General features: G+C 36.9%; 1 protein-coding gene across 2 annotated transcripts in view; it reads left to right on the top strand.

Moving 5' to 3' along the window:
• The window catches only part of LOC113039852 (solute carrier family 22 member 23-like), a 43,207-nt gene that overhangs the window by 5,230 nt on the left and 19,099 nt on the right, over positions 1-18,878 (top strand). For both annotated transcript variants that reach the window (XM_026197973.1, XM_026197982.1), the window contains exons 2-3: positions 10,765-10,868; positions 12,062-12,216. In XM_026197973.1, the coding sequence (XP_026053758.1) occupies positions 10,765-10,868; positions 12,062-12,216 (259 nt within the window). The remainder of the gene's footprint in view (positions 1-10,764; positions 10,869-12,061; positions 12,217-18,878) is intronic.

Here is an 18,878-nt window from a genome sequence, read left to right as displayed (position 1 = left end):
TGTGGATCAAGGATAGGTTTCTAAAGTACAGGGTGTATCACTGCATGTTTAAAACAGGATGGAACATGACCACTATTAATAACAAACAGAATTATGGACCAATGGTATCTAAAGCTTTCATAGTTCAAAATGTGGGAATAGGATCCAAAGTACAGGATGCATGTTTTAAATGCCCACAGGCTATTAGTACCATCATGCAAAGATCAAGATGTCTCACAAAGTCTCAATGGCTCAAGGAGAGATTAATAACGAAATGCTGACAGGTAACACACTAAAGTACAGCTCACTATCAGCAAACTCAGCAACTCCGTGTGCATGTGCACCATAACTAAATGCACATCATTAAACTCTCACTCAACCTCACAGTCAATCTTTGCACGTGAGTCCCTAACAGCAGGACTTCTGGGACTATTTATTTCATGCACATAAGTCTGATTTTGACACGTTTGCTCACACTTTCACTGGGTGAAAAGAAGCTGATAGCAACTGTAATGCATGATAATGAGCCAAAACAACAAGTGGATCTGCAAAGGAATAGCTCAGAATAAAGAAATGGTTGATTCCTCGATGCAATGTTCGAAATAATATCTGTAGTCTTCTACCCTGAGAAAGAGAGAATCTCTCTGACTGAGTTGAGGAAGTTGGAAAAGTCCCTGAAAATAATCCTTTGGAAGTCATTTTCCATCGGGAGAGCCCCTTCAGATTTTGAGGACTGTTCTAATTGCATTTGATGCCCCACAGGCTTTTATTTTAATAAGATGAGGTAAAATGAGTAGGAGAATATCATCACTGGAAGATACAGAGCTGCTCATTTGGCTCTAATGTTGTATTCTAATGACAAGGTTTGGATTAGACCTGAAGGGTTTCGATCCAGTACTAGCAAGTGTGTAAATCGGATATAATGATAAAAATACTGTAGGTACTGCTGATCTAGCTTTTTTTTCCATTTACTGAAAATAATAATGAGCTGAGTGTAACATTCATTTCATCTGTAACTAATATAGGCCATTAAATGATTGTGTAATCAAGTATATTATATGGAATTAAAGAAGTTGTTTGGATAATAGGAGTAAAGATGCTGTTAGTGTTGCCAAATTCTGATCGCATTAGCAGTTGTTTGATTAAATTGCTTCTAGATGGTAATTGATTTTCAAATTTATTCAGCTGTTTAATGGCTCTCAGTGGGGGTTACACTCCATCGGTCCATCAGAAGTTTAATAGAATGCACATCCATTCAAAAAGAGTGTATAACACTGCTCTGGGGGGTGAACAAAGTCCTCCTGAAGCAAACCAGTGTGTTTTTGTAAGAAAAATGTCCATATTCAAAACGTAATAGTCACTTGACTTATGCAGTCGGCTTTGCACATAAGCTCGCGGAAGTCAAAAGATAAAATTGATAATTAACTGTTAAAATTTTAGATAAAGCTTCTAATGTATTACTCCAGTCTTCAATGTCTCATGATCCTTCAGAAATCATTCTAGATGCTGATTTGCTGCTCGAGAGATCTTATTATTTTATCAACGTTGAAAATGGTTGTTCAGAGCAGCAGCGTTCAACGTTAGGATTTCTTCTTTTACTAATTTGGTTACTAGTTGCTGAGCTGATGTAGACTGATGAACACATGTTGCTGAAGCAGATGGATTGTTCTGGAAGGTTACACACGAGGCAGACGGTGTTTTGCCCCTAGGCCTCTCAGTTAAACACACCCAGAGCAGCTGTTCAAGGTCTTCAGGACCTCCGCTAGAAACCATCGGACAGGTTAGAGCTGGACACCCCTGGTCTAGAAACAATGTGTGTGCGTGTGTCCTGGTCTCCAAGTTGTCTTGAGGTTCTTTCTTGACTCTGCACGGATTTAGTTGTTCATGAAAACTCCACAAAGTAATTGTTTATGTCTGCCATTTTGAAAGATCTGTCCTTTCTAAACTGTAAACTGCAATGAAAGCTTTTATACACAAAGCTGCTGATTATGATAGTCATGGCTTAAAACAAAATCTGACCAATTACACCAAGCAGTAAAGCCACATATGGAGTAATTAAGAGCTTGTCTATCAATGTGTCTAATCAAAACTAGATTTTTATTACAAAGGGTTTATTAAAGCAAAGTAGCGATAAAAGTATTTGGTATCAGCACAGTTGGAATGAACTCCGAACATCCTTCAAACCTTTTATAGACTTACAGTTCACTACCTTTAATGTAAATGAAGTTGCTCTTCTGTGCTAACAGCTGTGCTCTGTATGTTAATGAAGTTCTGGCACCCCATTGTCTGAGGTGGTTCTCTGTGTCCCACACCCATTGCCGTTCTACAGTTTGTCACCATTTGCTCAAGATATGATCATGCCAACTGATGTAGAAACAACGTAACTGTTGACTTTCTGCTTCTCTATAATAATTAAGCCGTTTTGGGAAATGAGTGTGATCCAGCATCTATTGTGGAGTGGAAACTGGGTCTGGGTCTCTTCAGTTGTCATTGCACATTTGATGTACAGCGAGGGAATGGTGATAGTGTTCAGTTTATAGCGTTTCCCAGATGGCAGCAAAGACAAAAGATGATGACAGGGGTGCGTCGCATCCTTCAGAACGCTGCTGCTTCTACGGAACTTCCTACATATTGTATCAACTGGATTTTTTCTTTGTGCATTGTTCGTTATCATAGATTTTCTGATGTGTTTTAACAACATAAAAATTGCAAAGTGAGCGTCTACTAAAGCAGCTGTCACGGTTAGATCCCCATTGTAAGGTGACGCCGATCGAGTGGGCTTCTTTGTTCGTGTGAGCTCTGATGGACATGGAAATGTGAGCTGTAGTTTTCTGCAGACACATTTGCACACATGCAGCGTATGCGTCCACCCACACATGTTGTATTTACCCAGCTGTCCGGCCTGAAGTTGCTGAGGTCAGCTCACGGTTCCTTTATCAGCTGGAGTGACTTGGTCTTCTAGACAGAAACACAAGTTGCTTATTTGCAAATTTTCAATTAGACTTATGAGCTGGACTGAAACAAATGTAGAATTATCAAACCTGTTTGGGATTTGACTTATTTCTGCTGACAGTATAGAGTGCTGCAGGGATGCACGATTAACACACCGCTGGTTTATTCAGGATTTTCCAATGGGGTTTTTCAGTTTATTAGTAAAATAAAGCCGGAGGTAAACATAACTTGAAGATACTCTGGCGTTTTGTTCTATGACGTAAACTGCACACACTCACACCCCAAATTGTCTCATCCAGTCACTTACTAGAAACATATGTTTTCAAAAATAAACATAACATTTACATTGTACAACAAACCATTAAAGTGTCTTCAAGTTATGCTTCCCATAGGTATTTTTCTCATCAATTAAAAAACAAAGTAGTAAAAACCCATAAGAAAATCTGAAATGAAGCAGAGGTGGATTAGTCTTGTATGCACATGTTCTGATGTCATATACCTCACCACTATGTGTTTCTCATGCTATTGTTTGCAGACAGCCTGTCTAATAATAGAAAATAGATATTGTTATTACAAGTGGAGAAGAACGTTTTGTTCCTCGTGTATGTGCAGAAAACATCAATGTTCCCTTTTGGCATTTTGGCCCTGTTTTAATTGATTAATTTGTTAAAGATTTCTTTGATTTATAGTGTTTTTATGACTATTCTGACTGTTTCTGTTCTGTACTTTGGTGAAGTAACACATGATGACAGACAAAAGACAATGGGCCCTTTTTGCCCTCTTCCTAGTTTTACCCACAATTCACCCTTCACTCTCTCTTTCTCTCTCTCTCTCTCTCTCTCATTGCTCTTTCTTTCTCTCGCTCTCTTGAAGACGGAGTTATGCACAAGGACACATTCCCAATCCCACATGCAGTGCACTGTCCAAAAGACTGAATGATGCCCTTATATTTGTGATTAAAGAACACAGCAAATTAAACCTGATTTTATCTCGTTTTTATGTTTTCTGAAGGAACCCAGATACGTCTGCAAGATGTCTGTTAAAGATTGCATCATCTGGAAAGCATCTGCTGTGTACAAACCTCTGATAGACATCTCTGTTTTGCATTCTTTCTAAATCATAAACATTTAAAAGACATTTTCTAAAAGTCTGACAGAAAACGTCCTATAGAGTTATTGCAAATAGACGTCTCTGGGATGTCCGTGTGCTATCAGGGAACTGAGTAACCGTGTGGTTTTCAGATCATTGCTTCTGTATGCAGTTACAGTACAGAAAACAACCACAGATCTGTTTATTGGAATCCCATTTCCCAGTAACCCAGGAACGCAAGAAAACCATGCTCACAAGACATTTTTAAAGTTAGGATATTTCCCATGATAAAAAGTGTTCTATTGATGTGAATTGAAAAGCTTTTAAAACCCCAGAGAAATGGTTTTAACACATTGTCGGCTTATTAAACATCTTTTAATCAACATGCATTTAAACTCAGTGATCCTCATGGTGTTGCTAAGGCTATCTGGACGGCAGAGATGCAATTTAAACACCAAAAATACATGCTTAAATTATTGTTAAATCATGGTAACCACAAATTAACCATAGTTTAACTGTGGTATTTGTTGTAAAAAAGAAGTCGAGAAATAAGTTTGTACTTGTAGTCATAACATTAGATGTTGTCTTGTCTTCTCATCTTAATATTCCTGTTTAAAACATTCTGTACATTTAGTGTCAAGTCAAAACACACTAGCATTATGTAAATGTTAGAAACATGCTAGCAACATGCTAAGACATGTTAGCAATTTGTGAACATTAAAAAATGCTGATTCGTGCTGTACGTGTTAAGACATGCTCGTATAGTGTTAAAATAGGTTTGAAACATTAAAAGATGTTAGCTATGTGCTACATCATGTTAGCAATGTGTTATAATACGATAGCATTGAAGCAACTTATTAAATCATGCTAACAACGTGTTAGCAACATGTTATACATGCTAAAAACTTGCCAAAACATTTTAGCAATGTGCTAAAATGTGTTAGTAGCATTTTATTGTATTTCTCTGACCTTCTCTGAGTAAAATCTTCAAACTAATTTTAGACTTTGAGACCTGGCTTTGTCAAGCCAACATCAAAGTTTTTCATCAAACTACATTTATCAATTAATTTATGAAAAACAGGTTTAATTTTTTTTATTTTTTTTATTTTTTTTTTTTTATACCATAGCTGCTTTGAAGCAGTCTGTGCTGTGTAAAGCACTGTATAGATGGATGTGACTCGATTGGAGTGCAGAATTGCAGATCTGGGGCAAACATATCTAAATCTAGGGTACATCCTCTTTTTTTCTGGACCAAGATTTCTATATTGCCTAAAATATCCTAGCTTTGCTTTACTTGATAAGCAAATACTGCATCAATACTTGATGCAGATAATGATCGAAAAGTAGTTTAACCAATAATTTGTCAATAACATTGTGCATAATCGACCAATCGTGGCGCGTGAGACGGTGGGGTATACAGAGACCAGTCAAAGCAATGCAGACACACGTACTGTAGCGTGCAGCACATATTTACTGTAAATGTCCATCCAAACAGAGCTTCCAGCAGCGTGGGCAGTGTTGTGGGCAGTGTTGGGATGTTTGCTAACACTGAACTGCTGCTCAGGTATTTCAAACTTCTTTTCCCCTCTAAACAGAGAATGAAATCAAGGCTTTAGGGCTCTGCAGTGCGAGGTCCCTACCATCAGTCCTCAATAAACTCTCAGTGCGTCCTCCAGCACGCCTCGACCAGTTCCTGTTAAGTGCTTCCTCTTATTAGCCTCTTCCCAGGGCAACATCAGATCCAACATAATCACAGCTCTAATAATAGGTGGATCCTGCTGCAAAACACACACAAATCCACGTCCAGGCGCTCGCATAGTAAGCAAAGTAAAAAAGCCTTTATTCTAAGGCAGGGCTACATGTTAAATTAAATTAAATGTATGCATTTAGCAGACGCTTTTATCCAAAGCAACTTATAGTGCATTCAGGCTAACAATTTGTATCTAACACTTGTTCCCTGGGAATCGAACCCACAACCTAATGCAATGCTTTAACACTGAGCCCTTAACATTTGTGTTTTGAGCTGAGGAAATGGTTTTAACAGTTGAAGTTAGCTGCTAGGGCTGTGTCTCACTGCTAGTCTGTTGCTAGGCAGAAAATATGCGGCAATCTCTGTCTCTCTGCCTTGAATTCTCTTCTGCATGCCTTACCTTTCCTCATTCACATAGCTCTGTGTTAGAAACACTCAAAGCCTTCAGCTTTATCATTATGTCAGATCATCTCATGGAGATCACCTCTCAGACTCATCTTTTGTTAAGGGATGTCTCTCTCTCTAGCACCAGTCATCAAATACAAATTAGTTTGAAGAGATATAACCTGTTTTGAAATGTTTATAATCTGATGTAAAACAGCTCTTATTACTTCCCTTTCATTATCCATGAAGGTAGTGTATACCAGAATATCAGAGAGACCTCAGTTGTGTAAATATACTTCTATAAAACCATAATCAGGATTTTCCACTTGTTAACCAAACAGCTGATGGCAGCCATTGACTTCCATGGTATATCTCTCTACTATGCCTTGTTTATAAATTAAAGTCCTTCATTCTTGGGCATACAGTAATTGTTGATTATTCCCTTGAAATTGTAATTGTTATCACAATTTACTCTGAATGATTTTTATACCATTTTTGATGCAACTGCATGCCGTATTTATATATGCAAATGAATTAGCTAAAAACACTTGAACTGAAAAACATCTAGTGCTTTTCTATAGTGTTAAACCTCAAACATCAACTTTACATCTGATTGGTTTCTTCTTTAAATGATAAAAAAGTACACATATAAATGCCATTATAGTTTTATACTAAAACAAAAACAATAGAAAAACCCTAGAAAGAAAAAACACATCTTAAGTGCGCAGAATAACATAAGTGGACTTTGAACGATTATGTATTTGATTAATTGTGCAGCCCTTCTTTCCTTCTTTCCTTCCTTCTTTCTTTCTTTCCTTCTTTCTTTATTTCTGTCCTTCCTTCTTTCTTTCCTTCCTTCTTTCTCTTTTCCTTCTTTCTTTCCTTCTTTCCTTCCTTCTTTCCTTCTTTCTTTCTTTCCTTCTTTCTTTCCTTCCTTCTTTCTTTCCTTCCTTCCTTCTTTCTTTCTTTCCTTCTTTCTTTCCTTCCTTCTTTCTCTTCTTTCCTTCCTTCCTCCTTTCTTTCTTTCTTTCTTTCTTTATTTCCTTCTTTCCTTCCTTCTTTCTCTTTTCCTTCTTTCTTTCTTTCCTTCTTTCCTTCCTTCTTTCCTTCTTTCTTTCCATCCTTCTTTCCTTCTTTCTTTCTTTCTCTCCTTTCTTTCCTTCTTTCTTTCTTTCTTTCCTTCTTTCCTTCCATCCTTCCTTCTTTCTTTTCTTCTTTCCTTCCTTCTTTCTCTTCTTTCTTTCTTTCTTTCCTTCCTTCTTTCCTTCTTTCTTTCTCTTTCTTTTTTTCTTTCTTTCCTTCCTTCTTTCTTTCTTTCTTTCTTTCTTCCTTTCTTCCTTCCTTCTTTCTTTCCTTCCTTCCTTCTTTCCTTCTTTCTTTCTTTCCTTCCTTCTTTCTCTTCCTTCCTTCTTTCTTTCTTTATTTCCTTCTTTCCTTCCTTATTTCCTTCCTTCTTTCTCTTTTCCTTCTTTCTTTCCTTCTTTCTTTCTTTCTTTCCTTCCTTCTTTCTTTCTCTTTCTTTTTTTCTTTCCTTCCTTCCTTCTTTCTTTCCTTCCTTCTTTCCTTCTTTCTTTCTTTCCTTCCTTCTTTCTCTTCCTTCCTTCTTTCTTTCTTTATTTCCTTCTTTCCTTCCTTATTTCCTTCCTTCTTTCTCTTTTCCTTCTTTCTTTCTTTCCTTCTTTCTTTCTTTCTTTCCTTCCTTCTTTTTTTCTCTTTCTTTTTTTCTTTCCTTCCTTCCTTCTTTCTTTCCTTCCTTCTTTCCTTCTTTCTTTCTTTCCTTCCTTCTTTCTCTTCCTTCTTTCTTTCTTTATTTCCTTCTTTCCTTCCTTATTTCCTTCCTTCTTTCTCTTTTCCTTCTTTCTTTCTTTCCTTCTTTCTTTCTTTCTTTCCTTCCTTCTTTCTTTCTCTTTCTTTTTTTCTTTCCTTCCTTCCTTCTTTCCTTCCTTCTTTCTTCTTTCCTTCTTTCTCTCTCTAGTATAGTATAACTCTAGTATAGCTTCTGTCGGGGTCACCCTCTCAATGTTGATTTTGTGATTAGAATCTAATTATTGCTTTTTCTTTACCCACTGTTATCATATGAGTAACGTCTAGGATTGGTTGGCCTCTCTTATTTGTGTATATTTATGTATTAGACAATAAACCAAAGCATATGTATAGTTTGAATAAAACATGTCTGGAGTATTTTAAACTCTCTTAACCAGTATTTAGTCAAACAGTATTAAGTTAAGCGCTAAATGAAGTTGTTATGTGTGCTGCAGCCGGATCTGACATACATGGTTGGGTTTTGGTCTGAATGTTGTTCAGGTTGACTTGCCTGATGGAAGTGTGTGTGTGTGTGTGTGTGTGTGTGTGACTAATGTTGGCAGCTGGCTCTGATACTGAAGCATGTGACGGGTGCGGCTCAATCCGCACACAATAGAGGAAACCAGATCCTGTGTCAGTTTCAGTCCGTCAGTGTGTGTACAGCAGGGGAAACCCAGGACACATGAGCTCCTGTACAAACCCTGATACAATACGACCCACTAGCAGCTTGCCTTTGCTTTCTTTAGTAAATGTACTGCTCTGGAAGTATTTCTTCAGCATAATAGATTACATAGATTTCAAGGTGAATGCATACCTTGACTCTAGGGGTCAAACAACAAAAAATCAAGTCAGGAATCTTGGTGTGATTCTGGAGACAGACCTTAGTTTCAGTAGTCATGTCAAAGCAGTAACTAAATCAGCATACTATCATTTAAAAAACATCGCAAGAATTAGATGTTTTGTTTCCAGTCAAGACTTGGAGAAACTTGTTCATGCCTTTATCACCAGCAGGGTGGACTATTGTAATGGGCTCCTCACTGGCCTTCCCAAAAAGACCATTAGACAGCTGCAGCTCATCCAGAACGCTGCTGCCAGGATTCTGACTAGAACAAGAAAATCTGAGCATATCACACCAGTCCTCAGGTCCTTACACTGGCTTCCAGTTACATTTAGGATTGATTTTAAAGTACTTTTACTCGTATATAAGTCACTAAATGACCTAGGACCGAAATATATTGCAGATATGTTCACTGAATATAAACCTAACAGAGCACTCAGATCATTAGGATCAAGTCAGTTAGAAATACCAAGGGTTCACACAAAACAAGGGGAGTCTGCCTTTAGTTACTATGCTGCCCGCAGTTGGAATCAGCTTCCAGAAGAAATCAGATGTGCTAAAACACTAGTCACATTTAAATCTAAACTCAAAACGCATCTTTTTAGCTGTGCATTTGTTGAATGAGCACTGTGCAATGTCCGAACTGATTGCACTATATTTTCACTGTTTTATGTTTTATTATTGTTTTATTATTAACTGTTTTAAAATGTTTTAATCATTTTAAAAGTAAAATTACTTGTTTTATTTTTGTTATTATTTTTCTTTATGATTATTTTACTTTCTCATATGTAAAGCACTTTGAATTACCATTGTGTACGAAATGTGCTATATAAATAAACTTGCCTTGCCTTGCCTTGCCTACATAATAGTTTTGTGCTCTAATAGCACATTTTATACAGCTTAGTGCAAAACATTCACATTTTACAGGATTTGATAAGACTTGGTTTCAGATAGAAAAGGGGAAATGGTGAAAATAAAGCTTTTTTTTTTTTTTTTTTGCTTTATGAGCATTTATGTGAACCCTTACTGGAAATATAAATATCAGGCTTTTGAGGAACATTTATTTGTTCATCTGTGTTATCATTGCATTGCATTATATGTTTTGATGCTACAGCGCTTTGAGCAAACTGAGTATTGAAATATCAACTTATTATGGCATAATATTAGAATATACAATATACAGTAGACTGTTATAAAAACGTATTAATTTACATTACAAGCTATCAGATTTTCCTCTTTTTGACCAAAACAGCATCTGCACCAGATGTGGGCCTCTGTATAAAAGTGAGGTGTGTGTTTTTCCTCCTCGAATGTGAGCTCCATATTCTCCGTATATAGGCCACAAACTCCTAATTTATCAAATATGATACGACATATTTTGTCTAAAGGTTCAGCTATTCCATAAACATCACAACAACAAATGAAAAAAAAAAACTCCCAGAAAAAAGGTACAAAAGCTGTCACTGCAGTACCCGTTTAAAAATATGCTTTTGTACCTTATCTAGCCCCAAGGTGCACATTAAAAGATACATATTAGCACCTAAAGTGCACGTTTCAGCACCTAAATGGTGCCTTTTGAAAAGGTACTGCCACAGAAATACCTTTGTGTTTTTGCACCATAGCAAATTCTGTTCGGACAAATGGTGAAAATGAAAATAATCAGAAGTGCCTCCTGTCGAGTTCATATAGATGACAAACACACCTGTGAAACTTCCCTTCTGTGTGTGTGATGCTGGATCCGTAAGGACAGTATAACATGTCAAGTGTTTGGACACATACACACTTCTGGTCAGCTGGTGTTAAATAAGGGAGACGTCCAGAATGAGCCGTGGTGTGGAGACTCCGGGAACGGGTTGAGAAATCCTGGTTTAGAAACTCAAATTCATACGTGGCACATTTAATACTTCTGGTCGTTCATATGTAACCTGTTAATAATAAGGCCTTTCTATCCCATTTTCTGTCCCAACAGTGGAAGCTAGTGGGCGACTCTGACTGGATAGTTCATATAGCCAAGTTCTCTCTGTTGGTGGGCTCCATCTTTGGATACTTGGTGTTGGGAGTTTTGGCGGATTGGTGAGTGTGTCTAAAAATGTCTTCCTTTCCCGCATTCCTGACGTCACTCGTTTTCACTTCTTTCTCAAGCATGAGATGATTACCCTGTGGTGGTCCCTCTCGTGATCATCTACACGGATGTGTAAGTCAGCTCATAAGAGCTCTGCGCAGATGTTTGCTTTGGTGTGGTCTCCCGTCATAGTCCTCATGCCACATTATGAAGTAATTCCTGGATCCGACCCTGCTGTGAATATCTGTCTTAGCTTCAGATCTGTAAAAAGATTTCAGGGACTTGGTAGGGATCAACATTTTTTCATGCATTTTGTGCTCATCAGCATTATTTATCCCTCTGATATCATAACTATAGTTGATGTCATGTTTGAGTAAATATGAACATGCCCTCTAGCTTTCGACACGGGTATTACTTCGACAGAGAGCTTTGGTTCATTTGCTTTCTTTGCTGTTCTTTATAATCAATGGTGTGAATGAAAATCTACATATTTTACTAAAGTACATTCATTTGATACATTATAATAAAAGTTTATAAATCAAATATTTAGACGGTTAAAAAAGTGGTGTTCGTGTTTTTCAAATTTTAAATGAATGTTTAAAAAAAAATTGACTAAATGCATCAGTTGAATCGAATCTTGGTAGTCATTAAAATGCAATGCAGGGTTAAGATTATGGAAACTTTTCTGAAAATGTAATGATTGATTGCATTGCACCATGCACTTATTATAGATATGATCTGAGTGTGTTTTCTGCAAATGACTAACCTTAGTAACAGAATTTATTAGTGAGAAGTTCCCATAAGCGTATGAACACAAATAAACCTCTCCGTTATTACTGAATGAGTATTTACTGTTTGTGCCGAGCACAATGTGTTTTGTGTTGCAAGCCAAGAGCATGAAATCATCAAGTCAGGTTTTCTATTCCACATGTGTCATGCTTATAATGTTACTGGGCCAGAGCAGTTCATGATAATGATAATGCATTTCAGTTGTAGCATTTTATAGAGGACTTGTTTTCTAATTTCTCCTTTAGTTGACTTTTTTTTTCTCGGGTGACCTATCACTTTAAGGACTTGTTTGATTGCTTTTCTACAATAAACAATGCTACCTGTCATAATTTAACATGACACACATAATAGAAATGAACACCGTTATAAACCATTTTGTAATTGGCCTTTTTTCTCTCTCTTTTCTAACACTCAGGATTGGAAGGTACCCGGTCCTGATCCTGTCCGTCATCTTTATGTTATTTTTCGGCATTACGGTGGCCTTCTCCGTCAACGTCCCAATGTTCATCACCCTGCGCTTCTTTGAGGGCTTTTGCTTGGCAGGAATCACTCTCTCGCTCTATGCTCTGAGTAAGTATGATGTCTGAGTTTAAACCGCTTTGGTCCAGAAGACCATCTGCAATATTCCACTGCAACATTAGTTTCAAGAGAATACATTTACTTACAAATTACAAAAATATATACACATCCACATTAAATACTCACAATGATGCTTATATTACACCGTGCACAAATATGTACAGTAACTTATTAATTTCTAATAACAGTCAGCATTAATAACCTGTCTTTGCATATCGGCTTTGCGTTCACAGCTTGATGCATTTAGCTCGAGTCTCTTTATCTTTTGACCGTGGTCACCTGTGTTTCAGGTATCCTGAGCAGTCCTCTTGGTAATGTGAGTCTTGTTTCGGGTACAGTGAAAGGATCAGGGTGTTTGTGTGCAAAGCATTGGGTTTGTGGATGGAGAAAGAGAAGTGTTGTAATGAAAGATTGCGTCCAGATCTTGCTTTGTAAGAGTCACATGATCTTTCTCAGAAAGATCTTCATCAGAAAGACTTGAAAAGATCTTGACTCTGATCTCACTCCAGTCCAAATGTGCCTTGACTGATAACAGTTCTTTATTCCTAATAATGTTAAAGGGCTCAAAGTACAGTAGATACACTGTATACTAGACTCTTATTTGGTGCTGGTGGTGTATAAGGACCAGACCAATTTATCAGCTGATGTTTAGGGAAATTTGAGATTATTGGCATCAGGTGATGATCGTTCCCACCCAGAAGTTTCATTTCCCCCAAAATCTCCCATCAGCCTCATCAATAGGTGAATACATAGTGTCTGATTTCAGTGTTTTTATTCACTAGGTAGTGAATTGAGTAAACACATAGTTTGGTTGATTTCAGTAACTGTGTGCACATTTGTGCCTCATTTGCTATCATTCAGTTCATCTGAATACAGTATACCAGTATCATATTGTTATTGACTACTCCTCTCACTAGATTTTGTTATTGGCCATTAAAAACACCACTTGTTTGCCAGCTTTGGGTCAAAAAGGGACCTTTTTTTTTTAGCGACGTGGGTTCCAGAAGTATTTTTTCCTGTAAATTTTTCAATAGGGAATCGTTTTTTTTTTTTTGTTTTTTTTTTTTTTAAAGAAGTCTTTGTTCACGAACCACTATTCATGAAATGATGCAAAGTTGTTAATTATGTCTATAGAAATAATGTATTTTACGCTTTGTGCAAAATGTGCATATTTATATGAATGTTTTATTTCGATAGCATATATATATATAGGGAGGCTATAAATTATGTCATTTGTGTAGTGGGCGGCCATAAAAAAAACTATTTTGGCGCACTTTGTTGGCTGTGGAATCTGGTGGAACGGCATTATGGGTAATGGAGTTTTTAACAAGCCTACTACTTCCACTAACCATGATTATGTATTTAAAAAATAAATTGAATTAATTCAAATACAGCACTAAAGCAAAAGCATATACCATCACTTATCAACCTTTTTTATTTCAGATTTTTTATTTCAGAGAAATTCCAATTTTAAATAACTGGCCGTCCCGCAAAAGAAATGTCGCCTCTCAGTGATGCAATGTGTAGACCATGTGATGTTCCACCACACCGGTCAAATGTCACATGGTCAAATGCGGAAGTGGTGGTTATGTTATAGCCGCGCGTATGGTTTGGTTGTCGTTGTTATGGATCACGATTACTCTTTGGCGAGTATTGAAGTGCCAGTAAAACGTAAGCGTCCATATTCAGATACACGCAGACTGTGTGACAAACGGAGGAATAAAACTAGGATAAATATCGGCCAGTCGTTTACGAGATGGAGTGAGCTGCGCGAAAATCTTGGACTTGACAGAGACTCTGCTCTCGCGAGTGTATTGATAGACAGGTAAGCAAATCAATTATTTATTTTGTTATTGTACAAGTAACGTAATAGTTACAGTAAAGATGATTTTAATAGATATGAATTACACCACATGCCTGTACATTCTGTCACTGTAGCATTTTTTTTTATCAATAACGTTACCTGTGAGAAAATAACATAACGTGGCAAATGGCCTGTTATATTGCTCTTTGTACTAAGGTAAGGATTTTTATCACGTGTGGTGACCGAGATTATGGCAGTACAATTAAATACAATCGGATATGTGTTGTTAAAAATATATTTAGTCGTTACTTGCAAATGTTCGTTCAAATTTACTTTTAGGACGATTGGTTTGAGCACGTTAAACAACACGACATTAACCATAAACACGTAACACTGCACAACATTAAACCAACAAATCATTTAACAAATAGCTGTAAGTTGTAACGGGATAATATAGTATAACATTTCACGTTCCTTGCAGTTCATTAATTATGATGACATAAAATAATACGATCAGATATACAGGTAATACAAAAACGAATAAATTACCTCATTCGTGATCATGATTCGTTTATCCAATTTAGATACATTGCTATGGTGAAAACGCATTAAAAACGACATCTCCCATCGTCCCCTGCTTCATAGCGTCATCAAGCTTCGCCTTTGTTATTGTTGGAAATGCGCCAACAACAGAAACTGCTTTATTTTATGTGTTTCAGGTCTGCCCTTATACATTAGACAATATATTGTATTGATCATAGATTGTGTTTTGCACTGTAGCCTCTCTACATTTTTGTTTTGTTGGGTTTAGTAAATGCAACCCTTCTTGGCATTGAGTGTAGGGATCCACAACAAACTGTTGCATCGGTGGACGATTAAAGAGGTCATATGATGTGATGTCAATTTGTCCTTTCTCTTTGGAGTGTTAGAAGCTCTTGGTGCATGAAGAAGATCTGTAAAGTTGTGAAGACTGAAGTCTCTAACCCAAAGAGATATTCTTTATCAAAGTTAAGAATCTGACACGCCCCCCTAAAACGGCTCATTTAAACACGCCCCCACATCTCTACATCACCATGTGGAAATATTTGCCTTTGTTTGAGAAGCTAGGTATAAATATAAAATGAAGTATCAAACAACTTATGATTAGGGATGCACCGAATATTCGGCCACTGAAAATTTTCGGCCGAAAATGGCCTTTTCGGTTTTTGGCCGATAGACTTTTATCATCGAAAAAACACGGCCGAAATGTTGTGATGACGCAAACAGAAACCGCGACCTGCACGTGCACCTGCATAGCGCAGACCACGAGCTCCACGCGACATTCACTTCACACCAGTGAGAACATTCTCTCTCTTCTTATTCCTTTATTCGCAGCACTAAAACGTCTCCTAACAAAGAGATTAAGACGGACCACGAAGTGAAAACAAAGAAAAGTACGGTCTTATAGAGTCTGTTAGCACACGTCTCACTGAGATCTTGTCGGATCCTCTGCACTTCATCGCGAATGTGCTTGATCCGCGTTATAAAGAACATTACTTGGATGCGGAAATAAGGCAGCGCGCACGAGAAATGATCCAGGCCGCGCTGGATGCGAAGAAGCAGCGATCAGAGCGCAGAAAAAAAGACTGGTCTCTGCACCAGATGAGTGGCATGCACCCTCGTTGTCTGATATGTTCAGTGAAATTCTGCAAGAAAGTGCCTCAAATAATAATAATACGTTGGCTATTTTGTTCTTAGGCTACTATATATGTGACATTATACACACACACACACACACAAACATATATACATACATAATATCAGATTGTAGCCATATTTCTGCTAGATTTTCTGCTAGATTTCTGCTTTAATTTGATAAAAATGTTTATTTATGCCCTGGCCCTATTTAAATACACTCTCTCAAATATTTCTCAAATGTCAGGCAGATGACAAGCTCAACTGCTCAACAGCTAGATGGTTATCTGTCTAAAGTCCCCATCCCCAGAAGTGATAACAGTCTTGCCAACTGGAGAAGTAATGCACTTTCTAGTCCTACATAGAAAAATTTCTGATGCACTTCACCTAAATGCACTTTGTTTTTATGAGAGAACGGTTCATTTTAAAACCTTTCTGCAGGCCAGTAGGCCTGTACATTATTATTAAATATACACATGAGTGGGATAAATTTTTAGTTTGAATTTTATTTTATACTGTGCATTGTTGCAATGTGCTTAATAAATATTTGCATCATTTGTAATTATGTATTTTTATGTAAAAAAAAAAAAAAAAAAAGTTATGTAATTGTAATTATCTTTGATACTTTAATATTAATTTATGCAATTGCAATGTCTTAATTTTATTAAGTTAGTACACGGTCATAGCAATATGCAATGGTACTAATAATTGGTATAATTTGTTTCGGTGTTTCGGTTTTCGGCCTTGGTTTTTTCTTTTTCGGTTTCGGCCAAGAATTTTCATTTCGGTGCATCCCTACTTATGATACTCAATGACAACTACTCTTGTTACTCGGGTAGATTGGGTGTGCCAAACTAAAAAATACTTTGGAACTCAATGACTACTGGTTTGGTTTCCAACATTCTTCAAAATACCTTCTTATGCATTCAACAGAAGAACGAAACCCTTACAGGTTTGGAACAATTTGAGGGCGAGCAAGTGATGACAGAATTGTAATTTTTGGGTGAGCTATCCCTTTTACCCCCTCCCCCAATCAGTGATGTTCACAAATTAAACATTGATCCAACTGAACAGCTCACATCACAGGCATCTGAGAAACCCAGAGATTAAAGAGCAAATCAGAACCGAAACTAGACTGGACTAGACCGTTAATCTACGTACATTCATAAAGAGAATCCGAAAGGAACAATACAAGACTAACCAGGCAGGAGTAGAGCTCTAGCTCTTCAGCTACACCCAGAATGAACAACGCAGACAAGAATTCTATCAGACTAGAGAAACAAGACTAGACTAGATCAACTGGAACAGGCTGGAGATGGACCAACTCAGGGAATGATTCGCCAGAAACACTGAGAAGAGAATATAAAAGAGAGAAATGATTGCTAGAGAACAAGGACTGTTGGGGATAGTTAAGGTCAATGAGTCTGTGAATCAACTCAACACAGGAGTAAACAAACGTGACACACATGGACAGACACACAGCTTTAAAACAACATTATATATTTCCACTTCTTATTAAATAATAGTAAAGTACACAGATGTTCAATGAGTCATGAAGACGTGGCTCAGTAGCCTTCCCTGCCATCAAGAAATTAAATGTTCTTTATTAATAAATATGCCTTTTATAATAGTAAGTTTTTTTTATTGCAACCACTGAGTATAGAGAGTTCTAGAGTTCATAGAATTAATTCACAGAATTCTATCAGGTGATGATATTCCGGTCATATTCCTTCCACACCAGCAGAGGGCATCACTGACCGACAGCCAAAAGCTTGACCTAAAATCACCCGATTTAGAGCGATTCAGTTTTTAGTATATGCGTGTGTAAATTAATTCATACTTCAGATTTATCTGGGAAGGATAAGCGCTCTGTTGAAATCGTTAAGGTGGATGTATCTGCTGTACACTGCTGACACAGCTAAATGATCAAAATCCAAATATATATATATTCTCTATGTACATAAGTACGCTGGAAATATTATGAACAGATATGTGGTATTAATAGCAGAAACTAACTGAAATATGCAATAAATATTAAAATGCAAGCCTATGTTACTATCTTGTAAAAAATTTATATATATATATATATATATATATGTATATGTATGTATATATATGTATATATATAATGCAACATTTAACATGCATCATCTTGGAATTAAAGCATGCATTTAAGTCCGTACACAGCCTTATTTCTCTGAATGATGTTATGATGTGTGTATTTTATTTCCTGATTCAGCAATATATATTTCAGACTCTTTAAGACCGTGCAAATTCTAAAGCTTTAGACAAGATTTACAGTTTACATAGGAGTTAAGTGTTAATAAATGTGTATGTTATTAAATTGATTCTTAATTTAACTCTTGTTTAAATCATTAACTGCTCCAAAATTGCATTATGTTAACAAAATCATTGTTGAAACTTCTGCAATTAGCTTACTGTACCAATAAAAACAATGCTACAACAACATAATGAGATAAACACTGTAAATCTTTTACATTGGTAACGTATGCATATTCCCCGTTATAGATCAGTGGTAGCAAGTCTTATATGTTTGGCCTGTGAACATCATGTTGCTTAATTAATTCTCGTGAGCCTTGAGTAGGAGTTATCACAGCTGCTAGATTCCAGCCATAAATGTGAGGTGGGATGTGCTATTCACAGAAGTTATGACATTTAACCCTTTAATAACATTAAAAACCTTATGTAATGATTAAGGGATCATTAGCAGCATGCAGCTTGAATCTTTGATTAACAATTTTATATTAACGTTTAAATGTATTGTAATTGTAAAGTGTTATGAATGTATGATGATCCGTGATATCCCAGGATAGCAGCATCGATCACACACTTGATTGTGTGTGGTGCCTGCTGTATTTCACACACTAGTCTTACATTTCTCTCATTCTTGGAAACGTTAGCTAGTGAGAGTCCATCGTGATTCGATCGTGTGCGTGTACTGTAAACCTACTGCACACTTCCATAGGATTCTGAGCTTTTCCTGGAAATGATTGGCTTTTTTTCTGTAATTCAGTTCCTTGCACAACTCATAAGTTGGTGTTATAGCAGTGAATACTGGTGAAGTTCTGTGCTATGCCAACAGTCCAGGTCTCCAAATAAACTCAAACTTACCTGGCTAGCGTCATAAACCTGCTTTTTGAGTCCTTTTTGAAAA

Source organism: Carassius auratus, chromosome 2, assembly GCF_003368295.1.
Source record: "Carassius auratus strain Wakin chromosome 2, ASM336829v1, whole genome shotgun sequence".
In the NCBI taxonomy this organism is placed as follows: Eukaryota; Metazoa; Chordata; class Actinopteri; order Cypriniformes; family Cyprinidae; genus Carassius; species Carassius auratus.
Note: the sequence above shows the minus strand (reverse complement) of the source record. Positions and strands in the feature narration are given on the sequence as shown.